At 40.9% G+C, this 20,578-nt stretch overlaps 2 protein-coding genes across 2 annotated transcripts; both read right to left on the bottom strand.

Moving 5' to 3' along the window:
- Nucleotides 1-2: 2 nt before the first annotated feature.
- Nucleotides 3-4,682, bottom strand: LOC141758421 (potassium channel subfamily K member 1-like). The gene is made up of 3 exons (XM_074619826.1): nt 4,136-4,682; nt 2,524-2,928; nt 3-1,420 (listed from the first exon to the last, which is right to left on the bottom strand). Exons 1-3 carry the CDS (start codon nt 4,494-4,496, stop codon nt 1,116-1,118), a joined length of 1,071 nt encoding a protein of 356 aa, XP_074475927.1. The 5' UTR covers nt 4,497-4,682; the 3' UTR covers nt 3-1,115.
- A 1,318-nt stretch (nt 4,683-6,000) lies between these two features.
- Nucleotides 6,001-20,344, bottom strand: LOC141758417 (thrombospondin-2-like). The gene is made up of 21 exons (XM_074619812.1): nt 20,122-20,344; nt 19,884-19,949; nt 19,615-19,751; nt 18,045-18,422; nt 17,280-17,373; nt 17,010-17,174; nt 16,556-16,732; nt 16,312-16,485; nt 15,521-15,651; nt 14,479-14,613; nt 14,162-14,380; nt 13,964-14,071; nt 13,689-13,848; nt 12,021-12,139; nt 11,502-11,736; nt 10,826-11,053; nt 10,621-10,751; nt 10,021-10,161; nt 9,745-9,842; nt 7,572-7,711; nt 6,001-6,749 (listed from the first exon to the last, which is right to left on the bottom strand). Exons 2-21 carry the CDS (start codon nt 19,945-19,947, stop codon nt 6,742-6,744), a joined length of 3,042 nt encoding a protein of 1,013 aa, XP_074475913.1. The 5' UTR covers nt 19,948-19,949; nt 20,122-20,344; the 3' UTR covers nt 6,001-6,741.
- Nucleotides 20,345-20,578: the final 234 nt, after the last annotated feature.

The following is a 20,578-nucleotide window of genomic DNA, read 5'->3' on the forward strand; positions in this document are numbered from 1 at the left end:
TAATCAATTATATAAAATGTTTAATGTATCATGATTTATTTACACTTTAGTGGATTTTATAAAAACTACCATTACAACATTTTGCTCTTGATTAAAACCTATAAATCAGCAAAATGACAATTAAAAAAACAGGAGCAAAATGATGATGTTTGGCTAACTAAGGAATAAAATTGATAATAAAATACAACATGCTCCCTCTCTCAGTTGTAACAATGACACATTCTTGCATAATTACATTTTTAAGAAACTCTCCCCATAGCAGCAAATTCCCAGTAACAACAAACCTCAAGTAAACCTATCTTTTGCATATAAAGTGAACGTGCTGCCCTCTAGTGGTGAGAGGACACACACTGCAGCATGATTACCCCAATTAAATATATCCAGTTGCCAGTTTATTAGGTAAATCTCTAGCTGAAACTAATGCAGCCTAATACATAAATCATCCCTTTATGACGGTTATCAGTTTTTGTTGAAATGGTTTTATAAAAGTGTTGATTCAACTTTATAATCATTATGGACGCTGCAGTTTGTGATGCTGTTAAAACTGTATTATATTAACATGTTTTAATTTTTTTGTCCACCCAATTCATATTAATGATCTTCTTCTTGGAATAGTTGCACATAATGCACAGTAAGCCAACTGATGATATGTGTGAGTATCCTGATGCTGCTACACTACTTCCAAATTTCCTATTCAAATACCACCATAGATTATAAAGTGCTAAGAGCCGGTGTGAAATCCTCTGGAGCAAACTGTGCCGCTTTGGAATTATGGCATCAAGACTTTGGCAGGAAGAGGAACCTTGTGGGGTTTCCCTCCGTTCGGGGGCCCGGCCCTTCCTCTGTGTCACAGATCGAGCTCTTATCTGCAAGGAATGGAGCAACAGGGAAGAAGAAAACAATGCCAACCTGATAGGCTGTGGGTGGTTCCTGCTTTTACGCCACTCACGTCTGTTGGTGTTGGCAATAACAGAAAGCTGGTTTTTAAGTGATCCAGCTTACATGTAGATATACACACAAGTGTGCAGAGTCTCATGCATACACATTTAGAGGTCAAAGCTGGTATGTCCTGAGCAGGAGCACATGTTTACAGACCACGTTTTCTAGACAATCTGTCATCTCAGTTTGCCGTTAACATCAGATCCTGGTGCTGGGGTGTAAGGCGTTGACTTGCCGTCCTGCCGTAGCGTCGCAGCCTGTTCTGACACAGAAGTGATGACTGGCAGGTGATCCGTCACGTGATCCGAGGGGTCGCTCAGTTGGTCGCTCAGGTGATCCTGGTCGATGATGTTGGTTGTCTCGGAGTCCAGCTCCCGAACTTTGTCTTGGTAGAACCTCTGTCTGAGGCGTCTCACCTGGGGAAGCTCGCAACACGTCTCCAGCACCACCAGGACACACACCAAGCCCAGCAGCAAGTAGACTGGGAGAGCAAACACACACACACACACAAGGGCAGCATGATGAAACAAAGACCAGTGACTAAGATAAAATCAAGGTTTGGTGGTGTATAAATAAAGGGCGTAGTTGGTAGCTAACAGTCATTGCTTTGTTTAACCTTGTCAATCGGAAAAGCTAAAATGGTAAATGGTGGAAAACATGATGAACCTGTAATGAACATAATAAAACTGTATCCTGATGTTTGTGATTTTTATCTTTTAATCTCAATTAAAGGATCACATGGTCCTCTGCAGCAGTGGTTCCCAGTGTGGGAGTCTTGATTATCTCAAGATTGCATGACATTTTGGTGATCCCATGACTTTTCAGGTCAAAATTTCAATCAGTCCATTACTTTGGTTTATGACCAAATTCCTGCAAAGCTAATGACATTCCCATCAGCCTCAGCTGTAGCCTAATTTGTGTTTAGTGCAGTGGGCAACTCCGGGGTCTGAAAAGTGAAGCCGATGCATTCTTTCTAATATCCAGCAGGGGGCGACTCCTCTGGTTGCAAAAAGAAGTCTGATTGTATAGAAGTCTATAAGAAAATGAGCCTACTTCTCACTTGATTTATTACCTCAGTAAACATTGCAAACATGAGTTTATGGTCGCTACCACGGCGTTGTCCGGTGTAGGAGTTGTCCGAGTTTTCGTCTTGGAACTTTAACCCTGTCACAGCGTGTCTTCAGCTCATGTTAATGTTAATTATAACTTTTTGGTCCCCTAAATATGTCTCATTCAGCATTCAGTTGTACTAAGCTCCACTATGTGGCGACGGCCACATGAGCGCCTTGAGCTAGCCAGTGGGGCACGCTCACATGCACTAACATGCACTAATAAAACAAGCAGCCAGCCAGCTATGTGAACAAAGCGAGGAAAAGATCGGATTACAGCACACACAGAGGGAGAGTGACTTCATTCTCTGCTCAGGTAGACATTACTTCTCTATATCTTTACTTAGCAAATAGCTGTTTACTGCTATATTACTGCTCTGGATATCTTATAGAGAACCTTTAAGTTTTCTCTTTTTGGAGATAAAAGGCTTCCACTTGGCAGCAGTAACAGTATATTCAGCCAGCTTCTTCTCACCTGTAATGGCCAGCCTGTAGAGCTGTGGGTGTGGGTTGGCCTCTTTATTCTGGGCCTCTCCGGGGACGTAATCCCCGAGGCCAATGGTCGTCAGAGAGATGAAACAGAAATACAGAGACTCCAGAAAGTCCCAGTCCTCCTCCAGGCTGACTAAGATCCACGCGGGGATGATGAGCAGGAACAAGGCCGTGAGGATGGCCAGGCAGGTGGCGTGTATGGCGGCCAGCTTCGATTTAGACATGGCCCATCGACGGTGGAAATAGGACACCGGACGTACAGTCACCAGGAGCATAATCCTCTGCACCACAACGGTGAGGAAGAAGAGGGTAACGGGAATGCCGAAGAGGGAGTAGAAGATACAGAAGGCCTTCCCTTCATCTGAGAGAGGAACAGAATGGCCGTAACCTGAAAAACACAACCAAACATGCAGCACAGCCTTAATTACAGGGGTGTTATTAGAGACGGGATGCTTCTCCAGGAGCCACTTAGACCCTGTGAAACTCTACACACAACAATAATTAGATAAGGAAGAAAGAAACACAGAAGCTCATGCAACAGAAAAACTGTTTTTCTGTAACTACCATAACTATAACTACTAGTATTTGATTTATTAAAGTCCTCCCTTGTTGTTACTTCACTTGGCTGTTTGACCTTCACTGTGCAGAATGATGTATGTGCAGTTTGACACAAGAAGCCTGGTTTCACCTTTCATCTGCTGAAGGGGGGAAGTTTCTTTGTGCTCACCTTAGGCCTGAGTTTAACGTGTGTTGTACATACCTATACATACAGTATACAAACAGGTATTTTGTGACATCACAACTAGCCAATCATGGTCTCAACTTACACAAAAAGGGAATTTTTAGTGAAGGAGGAAACATCTTCTGTCTGGTTAAACTTTAGAAATGAAAAAAAAATCATATTTACTTTACAAAGCGGTAGAAAAAAACTCCTGCACTTAAATTTGAATTACTTGGACTTTACTTGAGTATTTAAATTTTCTTCTACTGTGTACTTCTACTCATTACATTACAGAGGGAAATATTGTACTTTTTACCACATTAAAAAAAAACAAGAATACAAAAATAAATATAAATAAATAGATAAATAAATAAAATTAAATTAAATTAAATTAAATTAAATAAAAATAAAATAAGCATAAATAATGATAAATTGTTAGGGGTCTAGGACAGTACACCCTATCATCTAGGGCACTGACATGCATAAAACAAGCACAGGAGTTAAGCGGAAGAGTTAAACACAAAGATAAATCAGGGGTCCTTCCAATGTTTCGTTTGAAATATTCCTGGTCAAATATATATATATATATATATATATATATATACACATACATACACATACACACATACATACACATACACATACATACATACATACACATACACATACATACATACATACACATACATACATACATACATACACATACACATACATACATACACACATACATACACATATACACCAAACTTTAATCATGTCTGGGGACTTATAACCATAAAGCCATTAGTTAGAACAAAGGAAACCCTTTGACTTATGAGAAAGTGCTACCTAATGATGACAGGAATGACCAGTTTTAACACCTGTGCCTCACCTGTGGTGGTCAGCACGGTGCTGGTGAAGAACAGGGAGGATATGAAGTCCCAGTTCCTCTCGGTGCTGTTGTTCCCCAGCACGGTCACTCCATAGTTACTGGCCTCCAGCGCGCGGACCAGCAGCTTCTCCAGGTGTGCGTCGGACACACAGGTGTGGTTGCTCAGGAAGTCCTCTCGAGCCTCTTTCAGCTCCCTACGGAGCTCCGTCTCGTAGGGCTGCTCGATGGCGGAGAAGATCCCGGCGCCGATGAGCAGGTAAAGGATGTAACCGACGACCAGGAGCGCAAAATTCAGCGCAGACTTGTGTCGCTCCACGAACCGAGCACACCTGCCGTCCATCGACCCAAAGATCTGGACCATCCTGATACCTGATGCTGCTGGATCTATCAATGAATTACTCTTCAATTAACTACACAGAAAGACCTGATGTTGTGGTTATGTGTCCTCTATCCTCTCTACTCTGGATGGACTCCTCTTCCTCATTCCTCACCTCACTGAAACAGGTGGTGACGTCACTCATTCAATGCACAAGGTGTGTGCGTGTGTGTGTGTGTGTGTGTGTTTGTGTCTTCGTCTTCCTGCACTTCCACCCTCTCCAAACAGGTTTAACTGGTTTTGAGTGTTTTCAGTCATGACAAAGGATTTAAATGTTCCCTGAGGCTCAATCAGGCAAGGTCAACTGTCTTTGGAGAGACAGATTGATTACTGTAAAAAAAAGTTTTGTATTTTGTACACAGTTACAAGAAAACAAACAATACAATTAATGAATGAATCATTTTTAAGGGATGACTAAATATTTGGTAACACTTAGTAATTTAGTAAGTAACCTATTTGAAATTTCTTTGGACTTATACTGCCAAATTACCCCAATATTTACCTCAAAATTTATAAAAAAAACAGCAACTTTATTTTAAACATGATTTAATAAAAAAAAAAAAATTGTGATTATTATTATTATTATTATTGTTAATAATAATAATAATAATAATAATAATAATAATAATAATAAATAAATAAATTATATGCTAAAATAGCATATAATTATTATTTTAATTAAATAGTTAAAATAGGGCCCTTAGGCTTGAGAAGCGGCTGCTCTTCATCGGAGGTGGAAAACTAATAGAAGACACTTCTGATCAGGCACAAATCTCACCATTGTGTGACTTATTGTCTACACAAATGTGACCTGGCATCTAATGTAATGATTCAGGGAGTTTTTATTAAATATAATATATATAAATTTCAAATAGGCTATTATGCTAATTATTATCTATTTATCAGCAGACATGGAAATAAAGCATATCAATTAACTTCGTATTCTTTTCCTGGAAATTTATTAAATAAATGACCAGCTATTGGGAAATAGTGGAATATAATTATTAAATAATGTTTATAATAGATATAAATGATTATTAATAATAATAATAATAATAATAATAATAATAATAATAATAATAATAATAAAAGTCCAGAATCAAGTCCCAAGTTAAGAAAGCCGACCGAATATTTTTTAATACAATTTTAGGTAAATATTGGGGTAATTTGGCAGTAATTCCAAAGAAATTTCAAATAGGTTACTTGCTAATTATCAACTAATTACCAAGAAATCAGTATTATATATTATATATATCGGTTTTGGGCCTGAAAAAGTTGGATCGGTGAGTCCCTTAAAATATAGTTTATATTTGTTTAGTTCTTCCAGGATGTTAAATCATTAATCTAGTGTTATCTTTTAAGAAATAATCAATAAAAAATGTTACTTTACCCAGTGGTAGAAAGTAACTCCTGCACTTAAATTTTAATTAATTTTTTTTTGTATTTATAGTGTGTACTTCTACTCATTACATTACAGAGGGAAATATTGTACTTTTCACTACATTTATCTGACAGCTGAGGTAACATTTAAGATTTTACAAACACTGACAGGGGCCATCTTGTGCTGTATAATGAGAACTTTTAGTTTAAATGCTTGAATATAATTTGTTAATAATACTTCTGTACTTTTACATAAGTTTGCATGACTTTTCTAGTGTTATTACAACTTAAATAAATGGCTTTACTAACCTCAACTAACCTGTGTCAGCTTAGTTTCTTCTCTTCCTGCTCATCATTTGTAATTATTACTTTGACCACTAGAGGGCGCTGGAGACCATGTTTACACAATATTCTGTGTAATGAAACTAGAAAAGAAAAGAAACAATTGAAAAAAAAAGTGTTTTATTGATAAGTTGCCACCAGACATTTGCACAGTGCTTCTCTACTTACTCCATTACCAATTTATCCACAAATTTCTCCCATTCATATCTGGCAATAAATAATTATTTACAACCATTATCAAAAAGCAGCAAGAAGTTACAATCATTGGAGATGCTGTCTGAGTCTTGCAGTATTATACAGCGAATGAGACCAATACCGTCGCATAAAAAGCTGATAAATAGACGATGGTCACTAATTGATAGTCTTGGCCGGATAAAGCAGGCCTTTGTCCAGTCAAGACTATCAATTAGTGACCTGGTTCTCTCTCTCTCAGTTGTGTTAAGATTTTCTGAAATGACTGTGGATCTCTGGGTTGTTGAAGAGTTTCCTGAATATCCCACAAAATAATTCAGTTATCTGAGGAGGAAATAAAGACAAACAGGACACAGTGATCAGTAGCAGTGGTGGAAAGTAACTAAGCACATTTACTCAAGTATTGTACTTGATTATTTCCATTTTATGCTACTTTATACTTCTATTCCACTACAATTCAGAGGGGAATATTGTACTTTTTACTCCACTACAATAAAGGTCTAGTGTGTTGGATGTGGCGGCATCTAGCGGTGAGGTTGCAGATTGCGTTCAAGTGCTTTTTATCAGCTCCTCCGTTCACTTGTATTTGTTTACAGGCCAGTCTTGCCCGGTCCAATATGGTGCCCACGTTGACGTACGATCCAGGAGTCAATCCAGCGTCTATGTTTATATGTCTATGGTATATAGTGCCTGTTTAGTGACCATAGTTGTCCACTATGTGGTACAGTATAATAATTCTCACTATACATCCGGACAGGACTACAAAACTCACTATATAGTTCACTATACAGTGAGTAGTGAGTGATTTCAGACACAGACACTATTCCTGCTTTGGCCAGAGTCGATAACGTTACTCGCTTCGGACGCCGCTGCTCTCTCTCTCTTGCTTCACCACTCACTTCCCATGTACACACACACTCTAAGCACTCTACTCTTACAACCACTGGCTCTAGAGAGGGCCATACGAGTTTTCGTACCTGCCACCGAAGCTCTCCTACGAGCTTGGCACACAGGAGAAGTTGTAATCTGCAACCTCACTGCTAGATACCGCCAGATCCTACACACTGTTCCTTTAAGTAAGGGATCCGAGTACTTCTTCCACCGTTGATCAGCAGTCAGGTCGGATGTTTTGACAGGATATCTTACCTCTGCACTCGTATCTGAGGTCTGAGAAGAGGACGTGTTCCTGAGAGAAGACAAACAGTCCCAGTCTGCCCCCCGCCAGGGTGTGGTCGTACACCGCCCCCGAGTCGGATAAAATCTCCCTGCCCTCGTACACCATCACCCTGCAACACAAGAAAGCTAACGTCACCATACACAGCAATTATCACGTGTTTTAACATACCTGTAGATGCACACCACCTATAACTGTGGGCACCTGACAGAAACTCAATTCCAAAGTAAAGTTGTTTTAGTACATTGTTATTCCTTCATATATTTTCCTCCCTGCTACATATTTTACTATTTATTCCTGAACAAAACTGAGGACATGACGTCAAACGGAGCTAAATTTAAAATAGAGCTACATAGCAACGGTGCAAAATATGAATTGGTGAATGTCCTTCACAATCAAAGAGCAGGAGCCTCTTTTCAGTCTCACATTCAATATGCGTACAGTCCTCCTACAATCACTCAGTACCCAGAATGCAACACAGCCATCACTTTCATCTTCTAATATAGCCTTTTGTAAGAGTATTTTTATCATTTGAACAACTTTTGTTTGGCACATCACAAATTTGTTCTCTTTCTCCTCAAATCCTCGCTATAGCACTGACGTCGTTCTCTCCATCTGCACATAAACAGCACAAAGCACAGAGAACTCATTGTCTGTTTTTATTTTTAAAGCCCATTAGTGTGAAGTACAACTAAGTATAAGTAGATGTGGCAGGTCGAGGAGAACCGGGTACAACAAAGAAAGTGAATTACGCTGTTATCATAAAATAACTCTTGGAGATTGATGATATCATCAAGCGTAAGTGGATCTGTGGGGGATTTTTTTTTCTTCAAAAGGTGGCACCAAATGTGATTTTCATAAATTAAAGAAGTTATTCAGCAGATTTTGCTGCTCCACCAAAACCGACGTGAACTGAGCTGGCACTGACTGAGCCCCAAATGTGTGATTTAAAGGACCACACCAGTGTAGAAGTTGAACGAAGTCACCGTGATGTCACCCATTGGTTTGTGGACTGCAATTTTGAAGCCTCGAATTCGGCATTTTGGCTGTTGCCATCTTTGTTTTTGGCATCGTCATCTTGTTTTTTTGCAACCAGAAGTGACAAGAGAGGGTAGATAGATAAATAGATAGATAGATAGTAACTTTGGGACCATAGTTTACTAAATGAACATCATGCTGTATTGAAGAAGACTTGAAACTAGCGATTGAGACCATAAACTCATGTTTATAATGTTTACTGAGGTAATAAATCAAGTGAGAAGTAGGGTCATTTTCTCATAGACTTCTATATAATCAGACTTCTTTTTGCAACCAGAGGAGTCGCCCCCTGCTGGCTGTTAGAAAGAATGCAAGTTTAAGGCACTTCAGCATTGGCTTCACTTTTCAGACACAGAGGTAGCCCACTGAATTTATCCCGTTTAATACAAATCACATCTACTTCACAGAGTTGCTAGTGCTTTAGTGTTTAGACACTTACAGGAAATTCCATTAAATTGGTGATCAGTGATAATCATGTCTGTTTCTACTGAAGTAATACCGCTTCACGTTAGCAGTTGTAAAAGCAGACTGATTTGAAAAGCCTGCATTGAATTTGAACAAATCACTAATGTTACTTTCACAAAAATAAACACAGACATGATGTCCACAAATCTTAAAACAATACAGGGAAATGTGATGTGTAGTAAATGGGCTAAAACACTGGTATGGTCCTTTAAGAGCCAAGCCAATCATATCAAAGGTCACTGCTAATGTGGTGGTATTTTCACTTGTTGTTCCTCTAAGGAAGTCCATAAATATTTAAAAGTTGGGTGATTTCCATGATCGTAATCCAGCTGTGGTTTAAAACAGCTCAACGAGAAAACATAAATCCAGGTTCTAAAGAGGAAATGCGGCCAAGCGACGAAGGCTTTAACTCAACACATCTACAGGTTCGTATTTCAGTAGTCCTGTTTGTCGAAATAGATATGACTACTGTATATAACAGAGCAAAGTTTTCCAAAAACACAAGGGGAAAAAAGTAATTTCCTCACAAATGCTGAATAATCTGGGGATGTTCTCATCCAAGAATCTTGCTTGAATAAATCTAACCACTGTTGGATCATCCAGAGATAAAAAATGACACTTTATATGATGATGTCTTTGTACCTGATGAACCCAGTCTTGGGTCTGTGGATAAGGTGCATGCGGTAGGCTGTGAAGTCTTTCCAGCCAATTTTATTGGGGTCATGCCACAATGTTCTGACCTGAAACACACACACACACACACACACACACACACACACACACACACATACATAGATATAAAGACGTCAGTACGGAGAAGGTGCCCATGTTCAAGGTTGTTTTAGTGAAGGTGTAAATTTAGTGTGATTTATGACAAGCAGAATATAAAGAGGCAAACACATAGTCACTGATTCATGCCTGGTGTCTGGTGTTTCCGGAGTGCCACAGGGCATTGCGTAGATACTCCCCTGGTCCCGTGGTGGAGTTGACCAGTTTGATTGAGACTCCCGCGTTGCCAAAAGCTTTGGACGGCTTTTTCTCCCAGTAGGCCTGAGACACCTGCTCTCATTGAAAGATAGAAAGAGGATAAAAGTGAGTGAAGGTTTAAGGGTAACTTTGGTATTTTTTAACCTGGACCATATTGTTTGTGTCTAACTAAGGGACAACAATTTCTGAAATTAGTCCCGTATTGAGGGAGAGGGCTGTAGACGGCAGCGGTTCACAGGCTGCAATAAGGTGCTATTGGGGCAAGCTGGCACCGCCATTTACGGCCACTAAAAGCGCTTGTTTTTGCCGTGACAGGCTCTGATTGGTATTATGGAAAGAGTCTCGCTCAAGGAGAAGTCTTGTTCTGAAATCTGGCAAAGTTGCCGGAAGACGACGGTGGATAGTGGAACACATCCATGGTGGAAACTCCACATTAAAGGTTTTAAAGGGTAAGTTAGGTTAAACTGCTACAACCAATAGTGAAGCCTATGGGAGTTATCATCAATGTTAAAGTCTGCATTCAGACCTCACCTGTTTCCACATGACGACATAGAAGCGTCGACTGGACTGGTAGGCGAACACGATGCCGGCGTAGTCGTCATCTCGGTTGGTATTCACATAAAATGTCACACTGAAGTCCACCGCGCTGAACTTGTCATATCCTGTTTAAACAAAGGGATATTATTATTAATATATTATACTTTTTATGGGTTCTGTTTGTTATAGTTAATCTCACCTAAAGCGATGCCAGGGTCTGAGTTGGCCGTCTGCAGCAGCTCGGTGCCTTGGCTGCGGATCACCCAGAGCGGGTCGGACTGCGTGGTGCCTTTAGGGTCCAACAAAACAACCTGAAACTTCCGGAAGTCTGTAGACCCGATATCCTGGTTCAGCGGACATGGATCCAGCGCATCTGGAATACTGTCATTGTCAAAGTCATCAAAGCATGCGTCTCCACTCCCGTCACCTGTAACAAGGACGAATGAGGAGAGAGAATGCAACAATGTGATTTCACGGAGTCATTTTTGCCAAGAAGGATGAAAAAAAAGGACAAATGAAGTGAGAAAGTCCTGTATGATGGTGGATAGATTAAAGAATATTTTTTTTATGACGAATCACACGACTGAGAGTCATAAACAGTTTATGTTGTCCAACATTAACATGACCTAGATCACTGCAAACATACTTGTCTGATTTTTACTGCCTGACTGCAAAATCCATTAATCATAAATCGTACAAAATATCTTCCACATTTGACAGTAAAATCAATCAGCATATGCCACATTTCACATCTGTATCGTGATCTACTTAGTTTCAGTAGATAATGTTGGAGTTGTTCTAGCTGACACCTGTTTTTGTTGTTTTGTGAACACTTAGTGCGACAGAAAATTTTGAAAAAACGTAGCAACACCGACCATCAGAATCCAGCTGTTCCCTGTTGGGCACTAGTCTGCAGTTGTCCCGGTCGTCCGGGATACCGTCGTTGTCGTCGTCATGGTCACAGACGTCTCCCTTCCCGTCGTTGTCGTGGTCGGCCTGGTTGCTATTAGCAATGTAGGGACAGTTGTCTAGAGAGTTTTGGAGGCCGTCCTCGTCGATGTCCTCGTTGTCGTCGCACATGTCCCCCACCAGGTCACTGTCAGAGTCGAACTGCAAACACACACAAGATATGTTTAAATATGTTTAAATCACAAGTCTCCATGCTTAACCTCCACCAGCACACCAAAAATCCATCATCATCCATCCACCTGATTGATCGTCAATGCCACTAATAAATTGTTAGGACGTCTTTGTTGGATCCCCGTGGTAAAATATGCACCTCATACCAGATGTTCTGTGAGGCAACACCACCACCATCAATATGCAAAATATCCTTTTTCAGTTTGTATGTGTGCTTTTAAAGGGACTCTTTGCATTTTGTGTTTTTCAGTAACCTGCAGTGGGTTGTGTAGAAGGGGACAGTTGTCACACTGGTCTCCAACACCATCCAGGTCTGTGTCCCTCTGGTCAGTGTTGTAGACTGAAGGACAGTTGTCACGGTCATTCAGAACCTCTGGAGAAGAGACACACACACACACACACACACATAGGCACAGCAGATAAATTGCATTGATTTTACACTTTTATTACGCATAAAAAGAAAAGACACAGCCACCACCTCTATAAATCAGGACTATGTTTGGGTAACTGTAATTTCGATCCATATTTAAAGAGTAACTTAACACTAAATCCACTTTTTTGAGTTAGTGTATTGATCCTGGTCCCAGTCTGCAGTGCTCATTACCACAGAATTTATTTCCCTTTTTACAGAAAAAAAAAAAATCAAGTAATTCTGTCCTCTAGACTAGTGTTTCCCAAACTCTTTTTCTGGGGATCCACTTTTTAAAAAATGACAAACGATCATGACTCAATTCACAACAGGCGCTTTCCATAAATCGTGAGAAGAGCAAAATTAATGTTCCTGACTATTTTTACTGCCATTTCCACATCACCTCATATTATCTTGAATAGGTAAACCAGCCTTTTTGAAGGGATATACGTTTGATAAATCATAACTTTGTTTTATGAATGTGTTATTGACAACATATACACATGTTAAATACTTTATAAATGAGACCAAATAAATGCATTTAGGCAGAGGTAACAGGCTCCTGTTGTTTCCCGCTCATCAGTAAAACAAACATAATGTACGCTAGCCTTTTATATTAGATTCAATGTTATAAGTAGACTACAATTATCAGAACAATACGAACATTCAGGCGCCCTCATGTGGCTCAAAGGTGTAATGCAGATATAAATGTTACATAAAAGACTATGGAAGGAATTCTGCAAATGTATATAGTGACATAGTGATATGGTGGTTTATTCTGCCGTTTTGAAGCCTCGAGTTCAGCATTTTGGCCTTCGTCATCTTGGTTATTTGCAACCAGAAGTGACACGAGAGGGTGGCGCTGAATAAGACATTTTTAGGCCCAAATGTTACAATGAACTTTCATGAACTTAAAACATAAACACATGAAACATGGACAACTCCGAGACTGGACAACGCCGTGGTAACGACCTGTCAATCACAAGGTAGCCACGCCCTAAAGCATACCGTGCTTTATGGTCTATTTGACTCTAAATGGGACCATAATTTACTAAATGAACATCATGCTGTATTGAAGAAGACTTGAAACTAATGATTGAGACCATAAACTCATGTTTACAATGTTTACTGAGGTAATAAATCAAGTGAGAAGTAGGCTCATTTTCTCATAGACTTCTATACAATCAGACTTCTTTTTGCAACCAGAGGAGTCGCCCCCTGCTGGCTGTTAGAAAGAATGCAAGTTTAATGCACTTCAGCATTGGCTTCACTTCTTACTACCGGAGGTAGCCACCTGGTTCAAATGCATTTTCTGAATTTGTGAAGTTTAATCTGTTTTATCTCTATTATAGATGGATATTTAAAAACATTTTGCTCATGGGACCTCATGGAAATCTAAAAGTTAAAATATAAGTCGACCTGTCGTTGCATAATTATGGAGTTTTCTTATAAAACTGAAATAATTGGATATGTAACGGCATGTTCCAGGCCTGGTGTAGTGAGTAGCTCCTACCATCTCCATCAATGTCAATGCTGCAGTCGTCTCCCTCTCCATTGTCATCAGTGTCTGTCTGCAGCGGGTTGCTGTCAAACGGACAGTTGTCACAGCGGTCTCCGACCCCATCTCTGTCAGAGTCAAACTGCCGAGGGTTGTACACCAGCGGGCAGTTGTCCTATACGCCAAACACACACATTAGTTCATACATACACACACAGGGGATGTGAATATTGACCTGTTTTCAGTCATGCTCTCCTCAACGTTTCTCCACGTCTGAGCCAAAGTCTCACCCTCTCATCTATGATGTCATCGTTGTCGTCATCAGGATCGCAGGCGTCTCCACGTCCGTCCATGTCCAGGTCTTCCTGTCCAGAGTTTGGTAGCATGGGGCAATTATCCTGCAGCCAATCACAGCTCCGTTTAGTGAAATCCCATCCAATCAGAACACAGCCAGACAATCAAGACAACATATTTTTTTATTCTTTTACCCGTTCACAGTGATAGGTTGCATTCTGCTTGCAGGTTAATCTGTAGTTGGGCCAGCCATCCAGATCAGAGTCTTCACCACACAGGGAGCCGTCGCCGGCGAATCCGACTGCGCACACACACTTGAACAAAACCTCAGACGCGAGGCCCAAGTAGATACACTCAGCATACTTGTGGCAGGTGTGTGTGTTGTCTTTGCAGGGATTGTACGGCTCACACACCTACAGCAAAAGCAAACATTTGAGAAAAGTGATTTAAAGATTGAAGGAGGAAAGTAGTTCATGCTAAAGACTGTTTACTCAAAGAGGAAAACACGTGCCTGCCTGGTGTTCAGGGCTTCCTGCAGTCCGAGGCCGTACGGCTGGGTGCCTTTATAGCGAGGAGGACAGGGCAGGCAGTAGAAGCCTGGGTCTGTGTTTACACACTCTGTGACACACACACTCTCCACTTCACACTGCAGGGATAGAGGGATTAACCACGTTCAGCATATCAAACACGAACAGTAAATACAAAGGTTTGACAGGTGATGTGTACAGGATCAGACTGCACAACATTTACGTCTTTCTAGAGGGTCGATATGTCCGATTAGTTGATCACGGTGCCTTCAGTTACAGGTTACAACTGTTTCACCGTTACTAAAAAACTACTTCACATGTTTAACATTGAACAGTCCTCATTATGTCGATTGTGTAATGAGGAAGAGGAAGACCAGCTACATTTGTTTTTCTATTGTTCATATGTTGCAAGGTCCAAAATTGGCTAAAGCCACTCAAGATTTATTTTACATTTACACCTTTAAATATTATTTTGGGGGTTCTGGATGAACATTTTCCTCAGATAATAAATACAATTATTCTGTTTGGTAAAATATTCATATTCACAGCTCAATTGAGTACTAATCTGAATCCAAGTTTCCTAAAAAAATACATTGCAAAGCCAATTTAATTTGGAAAAAAATAATTGCTACAAACCACCAAAATGTAGCACAACACAACATGAAATGGAAAAACATTTGCTCTGGTGAAGAGCAAATATTAAATATTAAATACGCTCAAGATGAATATTTCAGTTTTCTAAATGTATTGGTACTGTCAACCTAATTATTTGAATTACTGAAGGCATCCCACTCATTTTTAAACTAAATGTTTGTCTCCTGTTATTTATTTAAAAAAAATTTTGTGAAGTTATATTATCATGTCATCATATTCTCATGTTTTTTTATGTGTACTTTGTCTGTATTAAATAAAAAGAATTTAAAAAAACGTGTACAGCCCGTCACAGCACATATCCTAGACGTTGTTGAATTAGGTCAAAGACGTTAAGAGTTTAAATTAGCTTGAGCACTGATGTGTGGTTATTACCTCATTCTCATCTTCACAGTGAGTGCCATTACCATTTAAACCCAACGGACAGCGTCCACACTCCCACGATCCGTCGCTATGTGATGTGCACTCCACCCCAGGAAAACATGGATTTGAAATCAAACATGTATCTGAAAACACATACAAATGTGCACATAAAAGCCATAAGAGTCTTTTACACAGAGTCACAACGCAAATAGTCCATGATCAAGAGTCAATGGCAAATAAATTATTCTTAAAGGGATAGTTCAGGTGTTTTGAAGTGGGGTTGTATGAGGTACTTATCCATAATCAGTGTATTACCTACAGTAGATGACGGTCGGCACGCCCCCAGTTTGGAGAAGCAGACAGGAGTTACCGCATGGAAGCATATATAACAGCTTCAGATCCCCGTCGAAAACAAAACTGTATAGCTGTCTGACGGCAAGTTAAAGCAGTGAAAATATTCTAAATATAGCGTACACTTAAACTGATATTGATTTTTTTAGGTAGGCCTTTCTTTTAAGTGTCTAAAATACGTTTTGCTGCCGGCCCCGTCCACAGCAGTAGGTTGCTTTGGTTCTGCGCGGTAATTCCTGTCTGCCTCTCTAAACTGGGGACGTGCCGACCATCAACTACTGTAAGTAATACACTGATTATGAATAAGTACCTCATACAAGCTCACTTCAAAACACCCGAACTATCTCTTTAAGGCCATTAATATTTTAATAATTCTGTCTGTTCCGCCACAATAATTGAATAAAGGCAGAATAAACGCTGTGGGATATGATCTTTTATCGTTTAAAGTTTACCTATAGGACACGGTTGTTTGTTACACGCTTCATAGTCCACAGTGTCTCCAGCACAAGGCTTCCCGCCGTGCTGAGGGGCTGGGTTCAAACACTCCCGCTGGCGACTCGTAAGACCTCCACCGCACGACTCTGAGCACAGGGACCACTCAGTCCAACTCGTCCAGCCTCCAGGAACTACACACAAACACATCATTTAACTGTAAGCCAGCTACAGTGCAGTCCGTATGTGCGTTTGTATACTCACTGGGGCAGAGCGTATTGTTGCAAGGTTGCGTGTCCCTGTCGTTGCCCGTGCACCCTCTGCCCCCCTTCTGTGGCGGAGGGTTGTTGCAGAGACGAACCCGTGTGATGCTGCCATCTCCACATGTGGTTGTGCACGCAGACCAAGGAGACCAAAGGCCCCAGTTCCCGTCAGGACGAGCTAGACATGAAACAAGCACATAACGATAGTATAAACTTTTTTTCTTGCGCAGCAGCCTGGAAAAGTAGAATTCAACACAGACCACCACCACAGCTCCATGCTGTGTATACAACAACATGTTTCCAATTATGATTCCAATCTCTGAAATGCATTTATCTCAAGTTCCATACTTTTTTTTTCTCTCTTTGGCGGAATGTTCAATTTGTTCCTTTGGACCAGCCAATCAATCACAAAAAAACAAATTAAGACAGATCAGACATGCAGAGTGATGTCCTACCCTTGCGGTCACACTTCATCAGCATGCAGCTGCGGGTCTGGACTGACGGGCCGGCGCAGGACGGCTTGATGCCGTTGCAGGATCGGCCCCTCTGCTGCCCTCCACGTCCACAGGTGACCGAACAATGGGTCCACTCAGACCACGGGGACCAGCCGTTTTCATTATCTTTATGTACACACACACACACACATGCACTGTTGGTATCAAATTATGTGGATCTCAACACACATTTTCAACCCTAAATCATAGTTGCAGACGAACCAAACTCACTGAGGCAGACAGGACAGCACTCTCCATCGATAAAGGATGGATAGATGCAGGATACAGGAGGGCAAGATATCTGATGACACACCACCTTTCCATCCTACGCAAGGCGAGGAAAATACATACGCTCTGCGTTATTAACAATATTATTAGTCAAACCACGTTAGTTTGAGCCGGCTAAATGCCAGTCCTTGCAGAGGAGAGGTATGCCGTCATGACTCATAATAAGTTTGGCTACTCCCTTAATCCATCCTTGACAAAACTAATGATATTTTATGAAAAGAAACAGACTCAGAAATATACATGACTAACAAAAGCAGCTCTGAAAAGAAATGAAACCACATTTGACACAAGCAAAACTTACGGTAAGTATCTCCCCAACTGCTAAGTAGATTTTAAAGTACTTTTGGAAAATATGCTTATTCTTGCCAAGAGTTAGATCTATATTAAAGCCGTAGGATTCATTGACTTTCTTGTTCCAGGAAGTCATAACTTTGGCTTTCAAATCCCAAGTCAAGTCAAGTTTTTAGTCAATCTTTAGAGTCAAGTCTCAAGTCTTGCAGCAGTCGAGTTCAGGTCACAATGAGGACTTGACTTGACTTTAAAAGCTGCTCTGGGCTACAAACAAAATAAAATTAGCAAAGGGATTGCAGTGTAAAAGTTTTACCATCTAACCTACAGTAGATGACGAAGATCATGTTTCAGTCTGTTTATTCAGTCTGCATGGCACTCTGCTAATATTTTAGATTGGAACACTTGTTCAACACTGACCTTGCAAGCACAGGCGGTGCAGCTGTCAGTGTCCCAATCCTCCCCGTGCTCGTACACTCGTCCATCCTGCATACACCAGACCTCTCTGTCAAGATCATTGAAATCATCGCCGCCACCACGGCTATTGCTGCTGCTCCTGTGGTTGTTGCTACTGTTGCCATTGCTCCTGTTGCCGTTGCTATTGCTGTTGCTATTGCTGTTGCTGCTGTTGTTGCTCCTGTTGTTGCTGTTGCTGCTGCTGTTGCTCCTGTTGCTGCTGTTGCTGCTGCTGTTGCTCCTGTTGCTGCTGTTGCTGCTGTCGCTGCTGCTGTTGCTCCTGTCGCTCCTGCGGTTGCTCAGATCAGCCAAACATACCCGCATCCATTCATTTTCTTTTGACTGAGAATACAAATACATACATTTTTAAAACACTAAAATCATTATCAGAACTTTATTTTTACCAGCCGTGACAGCATGTGGCTCGTATTGTTTTCACCTTGTGAGTCTGTGTGTGTGTGTCATCATGTCAAAATGTGGTCCTGGAGACACTTACTATAGCGGGAGCTACCACAGAGGAGGTTCTGAGTACTTTGCCAGGTGATTATATGATTTTGTCAACGCGATAGCGTCGCAACCGTGCAAGATGCAGTCACGAAAATGTACAGGTGTGCAGTTGAGATCAAAATGAAGGTTGAGTTTGAAGTAGGGATGCACCGATCCGACTTTTTCAGTTCCGATACGGATATCGATTCCTGGATTTTGGGTATCGGCTGATACAGAGTACCAATACGATACCAGTGTTCAATTAACAAGCTGTATGCCTCACTGTGTGGAAGTGACTGGGATCATTATTTCATGTGTAAGGCAAAAGCTATGTTTCATCAGCTTAAACATAGCTTTCCTGACTTTGTAAAACAATACAGAGATATAAATGTATTTAATTGTTAACTAGTGTGAACCCATTGCAAGATGGTCTCTAGTTTATCTACTGTATCAAGATTTGCGCTGTATTAATACACAGAGACCTGTTGAATTGTGGTGGAACGGCAGCTGAGTAGCCAACATCTTAACACTGATGGTATTCTTCCTGCGTGTTTTTTCCTCCCAAAATCACCAGGACATTTACCACAAACCACAGCGCTTCCTGCCAGAAAAAAAGATGTTGCTGCTTGTTCCATTTGCTCTGGAAGAAAAGCTACTCTCTCTGTTGGTTTTGTCACACAAAATTCCCATAAAACTCAACTCTGTCAAATGTTGTCAATGTCACAATGTAAAGCGCATTGCAGAGGATGGTAGACTTAGACAGAGGATTCCGTAATTGTCTCCATTTGTTTATTCTAATCACAAAAATAAGTAAGAATTAGTCTTCAAAGTTTTACTGATGTTGAAATGTTACACGTAACACCTTTAACTGTGCATTTTCAAGTGTTTAAAATTATTTTTAAAGGAAAGAAAACATTTTCTTTTGCATCTAAAATCCTCACTTTCTCGCTCATGCCACATCAAAATAAAACGTAAGCACCAGAGAGGTAAACGCGACAAACAAAACGCCAACATGCAGATGACACATGTATGTATTTGTGTGTCTTACTACTCTCTCCAGGTCTTCAAGCAGGCTGCTGGTCACAATACGCAGGCCTTGGATCTCAGTGAGCAAGCCCAGCAGGTCCTCGCATGGATGACGACAGACTTCTGACGACACATTGTCCACCTTTGCACCGCCCACACCTGTATAAGGAGGCACAGGTGTGTGTGGTCTGTGCTAGATTTTATACTAGAATCAATGAAAAAAATGTATTTGTACACATATTTGAATGCTATGTGTGTGTGTGTGTGTGAGCAAATGCACATGTGTGGTACCTGCGCACACAGCTGCTGCATAGAGGAATATCAAAAGGCAGGAGGAACCTCTCAGCGGACTCATTCCTGTTCACACATAAATCACATATGCAGTCACCATGAAATACAGCACCTATACTGCTACACCACTGCCAAGGAGATATAAGAAGAAGAAGAAGAAGAAGAAGAAGAAGAAGAAGAAGAAGAAGAAGAAGAAGAAGAAGAAGAGGAAGATAAAGAGGGAATTAACCTTGCATACCTGCTCGCTGTTCAGCCTTTCTCCACGATTAGAAATAAACGGCTGGTAGGCTCGTCCCCTACTGCAGCTCCACAGGGGCTGTGATGGAATGTCTGTCTCCTTTTCCTCTTCCTTATGTCCTTGTCTCCTTGTTTCCTTCTTCAGTGGACCCGAGGCTTATCAGCACAGCTTCCTCTGTGAGGGGAAGAGGTTGTTAAGAGTGAGGAACATGCAGACAGCTCGGTTAGTTCTGTAGAAAGTTCTAATGTGGTTATGTATTTGTTTGACAGTGTGTGTGTCTATGTGTGTGTGTGTGTGTGAGGCGAGAGCGGGAGCCATATATTACCCGTCTGTCTGGCGATGAACTGGGCTGCATATCTCCCAGCGAGAACCCCAGCTGGATGGAAGGAACTTGTGTGTGTGTGTGTGTGTGTGTGTGTGTTGACGTCTCGATGCAGGTTTCCCAGACACATCATTT

This window comes from Sebastes fasciatus, chromosome 20 (genome assembly GCF_043250625.1).
Source record: "Sebastes fasciatus isolate fSebFas1 chromosome 20, fSebFas1.pri, whole genome shotgun sequence".
Lineage (NCBI taxonomy): Eukaryota > Metazoa > Chordata > Actinopteri > Perciformes > Sebastidae > Sebastes > Sebastes fasciatus.

Excerpts from the sequence above, each read along its gene's own strand:
- LOC141758417 (XM_074619812.1), bottom strand. The coding sequence starts at position 19,947 with ATGAGTCCGCTGAGAGGTTCCTCCTGCCTTTTGATATTCCTCTATGCA. Across the intron at positions 15,652-16,311 it reads CAAACAACCGTGTCCTATAG|ATACATGTTTGATTTCAAAT; the intron begins GTAAACTTTAAA and ends ATGTGTTTTCAG. Across the intron at positions 12,140-13,688 it reads CATTGACATTGATGGAGATG|AGGTTCTGAATGACCGTGAC; the intron begins GTAGGAGCTACT and ends TCTCTTCTCCAG.
- LOC141758421 (XM_074619826.1), bottom strand. The coding sequence starts at position 4,496 with ATGGTCCAGATCTTTGGGTCGATGGACGGCAGGTGTGCTCGGTTCGTG. Across the intron at positions 2,929-4,135 it reads CACCGTGCTGACCACCACAG|GTTACGGCCATTCTGTTCCT; the intron begins GTGAGGCACAGG and ends TGTGTTTTTCAG. Across the intron at positions 1,421-2,523 it reads CTACAGGCTGGCCATTACAG|TCTACTTGCTGCTGGGCTTG; the intron begins GTGAGAAGAAGC and ends TTGCTCTCCCAG.